Source organism: Orycteropus afer, unplaced genomic scaffold (assembly GCF_000298275.1).
Source record: "Orycteropus afer afer isolate SDZICR_OR568_19922 unplaced genomic scaffold, OryAfe1.0 scaffold00063, whole genome shotgun sequence".
Classification (NCBI taxonomy): Eukaryota; Metazoa; Chordata; class Mammalia; order Tubulidentata; family Orycteropodidae; genus Orycteropus; species Orycteropus afer.
In genome coordinates this window covers 12,516,627-12,529,577 of record NW_006921650.1, presented here as the reverse complement: position 1 = coordinate 12,529,577, position 12,951 = coordinate 12,516,627, and the positions used below count along the sequence as shown (strand labels likewise).

At 39.2% G+C, this 12,951-nt stretch overlaps 1 protein-coding gene across 1 annotated transcript in view; it reads left to right on the top strand.

Annotated features, from left to right (window-relative positions):
* Positions 1-12,951, top strand: part of ADAM22 (ADAM metallopeptidase domain 22) — a 339,260-nt gene that overhangs the window by 67,978 nt on the left and 258,331 nt on the right. Inside the window, exon 3 of the mRNA XM_042780809.1 lies at positions 2,278-2,354. Coding sequence (XP_042636743.1) covers positions 2,278-2,354 — 77 coding nt within the window. The remainder of the gene's footprint in view (positions 1-2,277; positions 2,355-12,951) is intronic.

Below are 12,951 nucleotides of genomic sequence, written 5' to 3'. Positions count from 1 at the left end.
TCTCCCTAATTCTGTCTTCCATTGATTCAGTTCTGCCTCTTTGCCCATTCAATGTCTTATCTATTTCTGAAAATTTAGTATTAATCTTCTGGATTTCTGTGTGTAGATTTTGTATCATTTCTAATTTTTCATTTATTTTGTCATTTTGTTCTTGTATTGTCTTTTGAAGTTGTTCTAGGCTTTTCTCTGTGTTTTCCTTGATCTCTCAATTCATTGAAGATACCTAAATATAATAATTCTTTTGAATTCCTTATCAGGGAGTTCAAATGCTGTGTCTTCCTCAGGGATGTGTTTTGGATCTGTATCCTGGTCCCTTGTTTCTTCTCTTTTATGTTGCTTCTTTGGGTGGACTGTGATGCTCTGTTGTCTCTGAGGCATTGTGACATTTTTGTGTTTATATTTAATTGGTGATTGTATGTTGGAGTGACTTGCCCACAAATTTAGTTTTCTTTGTATGTTATCTACACAAGCAGGGTATTATGCTCCTGCCTAAGGCATCTGACTACTAATCAGAAGGCTGGTGGTTCAAACCCACCAGCTCCTCCTTGGAAGGAAGGTTGGGCAATCTACTTCCTTAGTGATACTGTCTCAGAAACCCAAGGAGGGGTCGCTGTGAGTTGTGTCTGACTCGACAGCACATAACAACAATATACACTCACCACCTGTCTCCTTTCCTGTTGTCAGTCTCTTGGATGTCCCTGCTGACCTTGGCAAACAGAGCCTATTCTTAGGTCCCTGGAATCCGAATGGAATGCTGTCACTTTAAAATCCAAAATGATTGCCACTTGTAAATATTCAAAATGGCTGCACCCTTAGTCACTTTAAATCTCCAAAATGGCCACTGCTTGTAAACATTCAAAATGGCTGTGCCTCAGTCACTTTAAATATCCAAAATGGCCACCCACTTGTAAACATTCAAAATGGCTGCACCCTCAGTTGCTTTAAATATCCAAAATGGCTACCACTTATAAACATTCAAAATGGCTGTACCCTTGGTCACTTTAAATATCCAAAATGGCTGCCTTGTGTAAACAATCAAAATGTCTGTGCCCTCTGAAGAGTGGAAAGTCCACAACTCAGGTAGTCTCCCTCCTTCCTTTTTCCCTTCCTAGTTATAGGCCACCAGCGCAGTTGTCCGTGCAGCCCTTGGAGACCAGGGCTGATCTTTAGGCCAATTCTCAGATCCCAACACCACTTGGAAATATTCAGGCTATTGGTCCCGTCAGAGTAGCAGATAGTCCACAGTTCCAACCATCTCTGTATTCACTGTTTTTGTTCAGGTTTTTCCACTAGTTGGTGCCTAATCCACTTCTGTATAGTTCCTTTCAAAGCTCAGGGCTCCAGGATTATCTTCTGTATCTCTGTCAGTTGGTTTTTCTTTTCTTTGTTGAAGAAGGTCTGTGTCACTTGTCTGCCTATTCCTCTATCTTACCAGAAGTCCCCCGCTTAGATACTTTTTATCCCTAAAATAGTATTTGATGTTTTTACCTCATTGTAGGAATTACACATGTTTATTTTAGAAACATATAAACAAAAAAATTCAAATAATTTATAGTCCAACAAGAAACATATAAAAAAAATTCAAGTAAGTTATATCCAACTGCTTAGCCCCATTGTTAATACTTCGGGAGTCAAATGGAACAGATAAGTTTCTTCCTCCTTTCACTGAATACACGTGATTCTTTAGTATGCTGATGTTACTGTTATTGACAACACTTTATTTTTTTAATTTGGAGTTCCTGGAACGGCATAGGAGCTCTGGTGCTGTAGTGCCTAAGGCATTTGACTACTAACCAGAAGGCTGGAGGTTCAAATCCACCAGTCACTCCTTGGAAGGAAGACTGGGCAATCTATTTCCGTAGAAATACCACCTCAGAAACCCAAGGAGGGGTCTCTATGAGTCGGAACTGACTTTACTATGGTGATTTTTTTTTTTGGGATGGCGTAGTAAATTTTAAAGAGGCCAATTATTTAATATAGAATAAGATAAATGAAGTATATACAGTCTTTTCAGAAATTAAATATTTAATAACTTGTGATAAACAGAAAGGTAGGGCACTTGTCCTTCTTGATTGGGGCGTAATTTGTTTCTGATGCTTGAATGCTCGACTTCCAAGTAGGTGCAAATTTTACTTATCTATGCTTTCATTTTCTCTCCATGTTGAATTCATTTTCTCATTTATGATTTTGTAAACCTTTTAGAATGATCATAAGAAATACTATCACTTAATTTCTATGACTGTATAGTAAATATCTTCTATCTTTTTGACATTGCAGTTGACTCATGTTGACCAAGCAACCTTCCAGGTTGATGCCTTTGGAACATCATTCATTCTCGATGTCATGTTAAATCAGTAAGTCTTTTGGAGCTGTACTCACTTTTGTTAGATACATCCTTCTGTAAAATTTTCTTACTATATTATGCTATGTCTTCCTATATCATCAGTTTAGTACTATATTTAAAACTATTATATCTACTAATTATACCTTAGGGAGTATGGCAAATACAGGAAATGAATATCCATTTGAAATTGCACACCATACCAGGTTAAAGAATGTAAAATGGAGAGCAAGAGTTACTCCATTGTTTTGTATATGAATATATATGACCTTTTTCCTAAGAATGGTAGTAAATAATGAAAATATCACTTTGAGTTTTATCGTGTCTTTCTTAACGAACAGGAGAAAGAAGAGAGTTACCTTTTTTGCTTAATTATTTGGAGGACAGTGCCTAGAATCCATTAGATTCTTTGATTTCTGTGAGGTTTAGGAAGCTAGGGTTATTCTGTAAGTACAGTATATTTTTGGAAATAGTAATTTCTCTACCTGGAATTTGAAGTTTGCAATCCGAGAACTTTAGGTTTGGAAGGGCCTTCTGTTAATCTCTGGATATGCTCCCTTGCCTTCCGGTTTGTGTAGTTTCTAGCAAGTCTTACAGGGCATTTAGTTGTCTATTTACATTTTGAAAAGGGTTTCTGTTTCACTTGCTATCATGAGCAAGTGGGGAGGGACCAGGGGTCTGAGATGGGCAAGACCATCTCACAGCTTTGCTGGAAGCAGCTATGGAACAGCTCAGGAGGAAAATTTGAGGCCAGAAGGGCAGAGAGGTAGACTGAAAGTGAGAATTGGAGCCTCTGACTTACATACAACGGAACTAGCTAGAAGGAAAACTTGAGTTAATAGAAAAAGAATATATGAGGCAGGACAGAGGTGTGCTGTCCAATGTAGTAGCCACTAGCTACACGTGGCTATTTAAATATAAATTAATTAAAATAAAATAAAACATTCTGTTCCTTAGTTGAATTAGCCACATTTGAATATTTAGTAGTCATTTGTGGCTAGTAGCTACTTTATTGGACGAAGCAGAAAGTTCTGCTGCGTAGTGCTGAACTTTCAAACATTGCAGAAAGTTCCATTGGACAGTTCTGGTTTCGAGGATTTCTTGGGGGAAGGGGCACACATGAGTGGTTATATTACTGAGCTAGTAAATCACTTTAGCTTGATTCTATGTTCAATCAATTAATTCAGTAATTAATTCTACTAGTATCTAAATTTTTATGGAACTTATTTATAATAAGTTGTGATAATGGTGTTATTGTGTTAATGGTTAAATCATCTATTAGTTTAATTAATCTTTTCATTAATTGTCATAAGTTCATATTTTATAAGTAATTCTCCCTTGCCCCTACATTTTTACAGTTCGTAAAACAATTGAAATGATCACAAAACATTGTGTTAGATGGATATTGGCAATTTGGGTGATTCAGCAATTGTTTGTACTTTGTGTATATTTAAAAGATGTAACAAAGTATATTTGTAATAAACTCATTAAAGTATACTTTATTTCTTGTTTTTCAAATTAATAGCTTAGAACATGTATAATTACTTTTTCATACTGTTCTGGTTACCTAGTGCCTTTTGACAGGAATATATCACAAATGGGATGTCTTGAACAAACAGGAGTTTATTCTCTCAGTTTGGAGGTTTTAAGTCCAAGTTCAAAGTGCCAGACTCTAAGGGCTGGGTGAAAGCCCCTCAACCTTGGGGTCCAGGTCTGCCTTCTGCTCCCAGCCCACTGGAGCTAGAGGTGTTTCTTCACTCAGACAACTGCTGGCTGCTGAGGCTGACAAACCCAAGGTTGACAAGTAAAAAGGCACAGTCCCGATATTACCAAACCACCATGTTGTTGTTGTTGTTATGTGCCGTTGAGTCGGCCCTGACTCATAGCGACCCCTCCTTGGGTTTCCGAGGCAGTATCACTACGGAAGTAGGATTGCCCAACCTTCCTTCTGAGGCGTGCCTGGTTGGTTTGAACCGCCAGCCGTCTGGTTAGCAGGCAAGTGACTTAGCTGCTATGCTACCAGAGCTCCTCCAAACCACCATGGCAGGCCATTAATTTAAGTCCATTGTGAGTCCCAAGGTCAGCAGAGCATGGCAGGCTGCTAAACAACACAGCTACATGCAGGGTCCAAGCGTGCCATAAGCTGGACACCATTCCCAAAGCTGTTGCTTATATTTGGGGAGTAGACCACGTACCCAAAGCAGCTACTTAGCTGCTTGTGGTAGATCCCACCATGGAGTTGATTGCCAGTCTCATCATGGGGAATAACTACCACCACTCAACCAGGCCCAGCCAGGTTGACACACAAACATAACCACCATACATACCATACCATGTTTTTAAATCTAATTTCATAGGGCCTCAGTAAGATTGTTTTCATATCATCTGTATCTCTGGATCTTACATACCTGCTTGATGTAAATACTTTAAAATTTTCATGTTTATATAACTTATTTGAGTTTTCAGCAACTTTTATGTCATCTTACAGTTTTTAAAAATTCATTATAAATGAATACTTGTGCTTTAGAAAATTAATGAAATAGTAGGAAAACTCACAAATTCTAATTTGGAGGCTAATAGCCCTATTTTCTAGGAGCTCTGGTAGCATAGTGCCTAAGGCACTTGATTGCTAACCAGAAGGCTGGCGGTTCAAACCCACCAGCCACTCCTTGCAAGGAAGATGGGGCAATCTATTTCCATCGTGATATTGCCTCGGAAACCCAAGGAGGGGTCGCTATGAGTCGGGTCCGACTTCACGGCACATAACAACAACAACAACAGCCCTATTTTCTATTGTGACCCTCTCAGTCCTCATTCCCTCATCCATCCCACTACCTATTCCCCTCCTCTCCTTTATTTTTGAAATAATATTTATCACTGCTTGATATATAGCTTGACCCATGAAAATGCCACTTTTACAGGTCAAATAGAAGCAATTTCACAAGGCATCTCAATTTCACTATTTTAATTATTTGTTCATTGCCTTTTTCCTCTTACTAGAGTGTAAGCTCCTTGAAGACAGAGATTTTCTTTCCTTCACTGCTATATCCTTAGCATAGTTCTTATTACTGTTCCAACTCACAGGAACTCTATGTAAAACAGAACGAAACACTACTAGGTTCTGAGCCATCCTCATAATCATTCCTGTGCTTGAACCCATTGTTGCAGCTCCTGTATTAATCCATCTCATTGACCTGCTACTTTACCAAATATGATGTCCTTTTTATGGGACTGGTCCCACCTGATAAGATATCAAAAGTACATGAGATGAAGTCTCACTGTCCTTGCTTCTAAAAAGCATTCTGCTGGTACTTCTTCCAAGACAGATTTATTCATTGTTCTGGCACTGCATGGTATATTTAATATTCTTTACCAGCACCATAATTCAAATACATCAGTTTTTCTTAGGAAGCTTAGTCAATATCCAACATTTACATGCCAATGATATAGTTTAAAATACGATAGCTTGGGTTAGGCCAAGACTTTAGTCTTCAAAGTGACATCTTTGCTTTTTAACACTTTAAAGAGATCTTTTGCAGCAGATTTGCTCAATGCCCTATGTCATGTGTTTTCTTCACTCACTGCTGCGGGTAACCTCCGTGTTTTCTAATTCTTGACATTTTCAACTCTTTGACTTTCAGTACTGGAAGAAGGGTTTGTCCATTCTGCCCAAATCAGCTCACTTCCTTTGGAGAAATTTGATTCCAGGAACTTTGTTTCTGAAGGAGAAATACATGCAGCTATCTTCATCAGAGAATCTTTATCGCCTGGGTTTATAATAAACATAGATGGCAGATAGCTGTTTTTCTTTATACTGTGACAACCATGAGGGTTTGATAGTATTTTTATTTTTTATATACAACATTTCTCAGTTTTAGTTTGTGTATTTTTTGTGATCCTGTTGGTTAAGAGCAGGAAGGTGAAAATTGAATGTGCTTCTTAAAAGGTTTTTTTCTTATGAAATAATCTAGGGCTACACCCAGTAGCTACTCCTGGGAAGGAAGGTTGGGCAATCTACTTCCGTAGTGCTACCGCCTCAGAAACCCAAGGAGGGGTCGCTATGAGTTGGGTGTGACTCGACAGCACACAACAACAACACACTACGTGTAGCTTTTTTTTTTTTAACTGAAGGCAAATTGAGTAAATGTTCAAACTTTGGATATTTAACTTGTACAAGAGGCAGAAAAAAATATGAAAAGCTTAAAAATGAAAAATTCAACTAGTTCTTGTTTAGTCAAAATTCTGAAGAACAGCGTGGGAAGCAATTTGCATCTCCTTCATGGGGTCTCACGGTTGTAAAATCTCACTCTTTGGGAGAGATATAGTAATAAAACCAAACATATGGCCTGGCCTAGCTAGTCCTGAGGCCACATTGGACTTTTTCGGAACTCAGCAACTGATAATATAGTTTATTATAAAACATTCCTCAGAAAGAAAAAGACTCAATAAAAATATTTCACCCTATTATCTGAGCAATTCAGGTGAAGTCTTTTCCTGTAAATCTCTTTCCTCTTCTTTTAAGAATTGGATAATTAAACTGCCCAAAGAAATGAAACAACATTGAAAAAATTTCATTCCAATACTCCTTGATCCTTCTATTACAGGTGCCCTGACAAAAACAAGCCACACTCACACACACATACAAACACACATTCCAGATGGACTGTGGTAGGTTGTTTTAGCATGTGACACATATAATTGGAGAGGAAGAATACGTCTTTTAACTTATTATTTGGAAAGGATTCTGCTGACCAGCCCTAGAATTTTACATGATTCATCTCCTAATTTTTGACTAAATTTTACAGATTTTCTCTCTGATACCATCTTATTCCAACAACAAAGGAGTAGTTTCTCTTACTCTGTGATCCTCATAGCTTTCTTTTTTTCCTGTTTTATAGTGAAGGTGAGGAGGAAAGGAGAAACTCATACATAACAGATGTCAGCATATGGGGTTGCCCAAGCAGGATGGTGGTGTGATGATAGGGGGAGGTGGAGAAGCAGGAGCAAGGTCAGACAATGAAGGTCAGACAATTCAGATGCTGCTTACATGGGCCAGTCCAGGCTGGTTTCCTCTCTTGGTCACTTGCCGTTGTGACCCTTGCTTGGATTTGCAAGGAAAGCAGAAAATAGAGTGGATAAAAGATATGGTATGAGTTAATTGGAATTAAAAGTTAGCTCTGGAAGAGTCTCATTTACTTAACCATGGTTTGTTCACAGTGTGGTTTAGAATGATGATAAAAATAAGTGAGAAGATTAGTTGCCTACTTTTCACTTATTGACTGTCTTGTTATCCAACATTTCACATTTACAATAGTAATAAAAAAAAACTATTATCTATTTTTCATATTAACAACATATGTCTGGCAGTAATGAATGTCAAAGTGCAGGGTGAGAGACTTATCATAATATGTCAACCTGGCTGGGCCATGATTCTCAGTAGTCTGGCATTTCTGTAATTAAGTAAATTGGCAGTTATCTCATGATGTAGTCATCCTCCATTTTGTTATCTGATGAGGTCATCCTTCATTTCACATAATGCTTACTTTTGTATAATTACCTAGTCTTTGGAACCCAACCATGTTGATAAGTAAGGAGTGGGTGTGTAATTAAGTGATGATGTTACCTGATGAAGAGGAGCCCTGATGGCACAGTATTTAAGTGTTTGGCTGCTAACCAAAAGGTTGGCATTTTGAATGCAACAGCTGCTCTGTGGGAAAAAGAAGTGACAGGCTGCTTCCATAAAGACTGTAGCCTATAGGGTCATTGTGAACTCACTGCCCTGGAGTCAGATCCTGCTCATAGCTACCCCTCCTTGTGTCAGTAGAAGCAAGGAAATAATCTTTTAGTGAGCTTCTTGTCAGAGAGGCAATGAATACTGGACACTTTAATAAAATAGGAACTTTAATAAATAAGATTTTTTTTTAATAAGTAAGATTATTTCAGAAAGTGACAAATGCCATTCATGGTGAGTGAGTGAGGGCTTGATATAGGGGTAAGAAGTAGCACTAAGAGAAAGTGTTTTCAGGGACAGACCATCTCTGAGAGAAGATAAACATCATTTGAACTAAAGATTCCTCCAGGAGAGAATATCAAGTGTCAAAACCCTGAGGTGGGAACTAGCTTGGCATGTTTGAGAGACAGAAAGATGGCCTAGATGGTTAAGACTGAGTGAATATTCATCATATTTATTTATTATATATTTTAATGTCTTTTCAAAAACAATCTCTTTTGAAAGATCTATTCATTGGTTATTGGGCTTAGTACCATCATACTATTTGTTGTAGTTTTATAATATCATTGATATCTGTTGTTGTTAGGTGCCATAGAGTTGACGCTGACTCATAGTGACTCTGTGTACAATGGAACAAAACACTGCCTGGTTATGCACCATCCTTACAATCCTTGCTGTACTTGAGCCCATCATTGTAGCCACATGTCATTCCATCTTTTTGAGGGTCTTCCCCTTTTTTGCTGATCCTCCACTTTACCAAGCATGATATCCTTCTCCAGGGAATGGTCTCTTCTGACACCATGACCAAAGTAGGTGAGATGAAGTCTGGCCATTTTCGCTTCCAAGGAGCATTCCAACTGTACTTCTTCCTTGACAGATTTATTTGTTCTTCTGGGACACCATGATATTTTCAGTATTCTCCTCTAACACTATAATTCAAAGGCATTGACTCTTTGATTTTCCCTATTCATTGTCCAGCTTTCACATGCATATGAGGCCATTGAAAATACCATGGCTTGGATTAGGTGCACCTTAGCCTTCAAATGGACATCTTTGTTCTTGAACACTTTAAAGAGTTCTTTTGCAGCAGATTTTCCCAGTGCAATAGGGTGTCTGATTTCTTGACTGCTGCTTCCATTGGTGTTGATTATGGAACTGAGTGAAATGAAATATTTGACAACATCAGTCTTTTCTCCATTTATTGTGATTATGCTTATTGGTTCAGTTATGAGGATTTTTGTTTTCTTTATGTTGAGGTGTAATCTATACTGCAAACTGTAGGATTTAATCTTGATCAGTGAGGTGTAGTAAATACCATGGTATGGCTTTTCTAGCCATAGTCTTTGTGACTCCCACCGGATTCCTGGGTAGGACCGTGCAATTTAAACTCCTGATTTTTAAAGTCATCCACTTGGGGTATTTCTGTTGGAGCAACACGAAGTAATCTTGTGGGAAAGTTTCCTCTCTCAGGTGTGTAGAACTCTGATGTTGGCATTGGTTTGTCTTGCCACTCTGCCAGCCTCAAAATGAGCCCTCCTAGAGGCAGAAGGAATTTGACAATCAGCTGAGGGAGAGACACACAGCTGAGGGAGAGACACAAGGCTGAGGGAGAGACGTGTGGCTGAGAGATGGTGGCACAAGACAGAGAGGTAGGCTTACTTGGCCTACTGTGGCAGAAGCCAGGCCGAGAGGCCACGAGCCAGAGAGGTGTGTCTAAGGGCGCAACACAGGGGAGACTGGCCTGATGGAGGAACTGTATCCTGAGCACGTTCCTGAGCTTGAATTATAGCCTTTTGCTTCCCTAATAAACCCCATAATCTGTGAGTACTGTGTGTCCACTGCATTGAATTATCAAACTCAGCAGAGAGGTAGTCAGTGCTGTGAGAGGGATGGTTGGTGTCAAGGTTGGTAAGAGGGCTGGAGGTTGGTGGCATGTCTGGCCTCATAGAAACAGGCCTTGGGCTGCTGATGGTGATTCTGTCTTCCTCTTGTCTAATTAGAGGAGGTCAAAAGATACTGCCTCCCTGGCCCTTTAGCAGTCAGTAGGTGCTTCAAGTCATCTTCACTTTCAGCAAGCAAGGTTGTGTCATCTGCGTATCACAGGTTGCTAATGAGTCTTCCTCCAATCATGATGACACATTCTTCATATAATCCAGCTTCTTGGATTATTAGCTCAGCATACAAAGTGAATAAGTATAGTGAAAGGGTACCACCCTGACACACACTTTTCTGATTTTAAATATCCTTCTTTAATTGAACTATTATGAAACCTCTAATTTGGGAAAAAGTAGATATTTTTAGTGAGTCTTTTCATCTAACATCATGATGTATTTTTTTTGTATAAGCATTTGTTCCTGTGTTTCAGTAATATTTAGTATTTTTGTTTTATAGTAAGAGGCAGAGCTAAAGTCCAAGGTTGAGGGGTGTTCACCTAGCCCCTGAAGCTGGTATTTTGAACTTGGACTTTTAGCTTCCTAAACTGTAAAAGAATAAATCCTTGTTTGTTAAAGTTATTTGCCTGTGGTGTTTCTGTTAGATTGGCACAAGAGAACCAAAACACATGTAGAACATTTTCCTAGGAATTACATTTTTTTGTTGCTACTGTGAATGTGATTTTTTTCCATAATATTTTATAATATTTTAATTAGTGTTATATAGGAAAGGAATTGATTTGCGCTGTACTTTATTGGATTTTCTTGATATTGCTAGTGGTTTTTCCTTGTCTTTTCAGCATTTTCTATTTTGACAATAACATGACTAGAAATCATGAGAGCTTTTTTTCTTTTCTAAAATGATACTACTAATTACTATTACCCACTTTAATTTTTTCTAAAAAGAATTATTTATTGATAATAGTATCTTTGGTTCTTTTGATAATAGGAGTATCACTACTATTCATCATTATGTTCGACGTTAATTATTGATTCGAGAGCTAATCTTTACCATGTTAAAGAAGTATCAGGTACCTTGTTGATAACATTTATTTATTTATTTTTAACCTTTTTAGGGATGAATATTAGATTTTACTGAATGCCTTCCTAGTCAATTCAAGTGAACATATAGATTTGGTTATTTGACCTGTTATGATTTATCATATTAATGTTTTCCATTATTAAAAGTTATTCTTGACCTCAGAGGATAAACTCTGCTTTATCATCTTGGATAATTCAAACTTGCAATATGTGTGTTGCTAGCCTCTCTAGTTGTGAGTCTAAAATGGAATTATACTTCCAGCTTTAACCTAAAATATTATGCCACAAGCTCCTGCTGGCCTTCATGCTGTAAATTACCTCCTTCTCCAAGTGATTCCTTTCACTGAGATTTTTTTCTCTAGTTTGTCATTTTGCCATTATGTTTCTGCCTGTAGTAGGCCTCCCTGCAGTGACCCTCATGAGAGATACTTGGCTGGGCACAGCTGCCCTCCACCAGTGATGGCTGCTAACATCTGCTGGAAATGATTACTCCAAGAATGCACAAGCCCAACCATCCTCAGAGTCCTGATTGAGTTCCTGGTAGAGCTCTGGTAGTGTGGTGCCTAAGGCACTTGACTGCTATCCAGAAGGCTGGCAGTTCAAAGCCACCAGCCACTCCTCAGAAGGAAGGTTGGGCAATCTACTTCCGTAGTGATACTGCCTCAGGACCCAAGGAAGGGTCACTATGAGTCGGATATGATTCTATGGCAGTGGGTTTGGTTTTTTTTTTTTTAGGCCTTTGCTAAAGGGGCAGGGCAGTAGCCTCTTCTGACCTCCTCTAACTCCACAAGAGAAAGATATATCGCCATCAGCAGCCCAAGGCTTGTTCTTATGAGGCCAGACATGCCGCCACCCTCCAACACTCCTACTAACCTTGTCACCAACCATTCCTTCCACAGCACCCACCATCTCTCTGCAGGGTTTGATAATTTGCTGCAGTGACCACACAGATTATGAGGTTTATTAGGGAAGCAACAGGCTACAATTCAAGTTCAGGAACACGCTCAGTCTCTCTCAGCAGCTGGCCATCTCTCACAGCAGCCAGCCATCTCTCTCAGCAGCTGGCTGTCTCTCTCAGTCTCTCAGCATGTCTTTCTCTCAGCAGCACATCTCTTTTGGATCTCTCTCTCAGTTGTGCATCTTTCTTATGCCTCTCTCTCAGGAGCACGTCTCTTTCGTGTCTCTCTCCCTCAGCAGCATATCTCTTTCAGCAGCACATCTTTCTCGACTGGCAGTCAGAGAGACTCTCCTTCTGCCTCTGGGAGGACTTCTTTTTGAGCCTGGTAGAGTGGTCAAAACCAACCAATCCCAACATTAGAATTCTATACACCTGAGAAAGAGCGAACTTTCCAGAAGATTGCTTCGTGCTGCTCCAACAGAAATACACCAGGTGGATAACTTTAATAATCAGCTATTCAATTGCTTACAGCAAACTGGGAGTTACAAAGACTATGTGTAGAAAAGCCATGTCATGTAAATTTACTACACCACAGCCATCTTGTGGAGGGTTGGCACCTCTGTTGAGAGAACATAGACACAGCCTCCCCTCATAGCCAGGTAGAGAAGAGGGCAAGTCCATTCTTTACTTGGTCCAACCCTTCAGCCATTCTGCCACAAAGAAAAAGCATGTGGACAGCCACTCTTAGAAAGTGAAATTAGATGCATACTCTCAGTCTTATAATTTGACTTCCATGTTTGGTAGTATTTTTCCATAGTAAGGCTTATTTAACCTTAAGAAATATCACGTGTGTTGTTGTTGTTGTTGTTAAGTGCCGTCGAGTCGTTTCCGACTCATAGCGACCACATGCACAGCAGAACAAAACACTGCCCGATCCCACGCCAGCCCCACAATCCCTGCTATACTTGAGCCCATCATCGCAGCCACCGTATCAATCCATCTCGTTGAA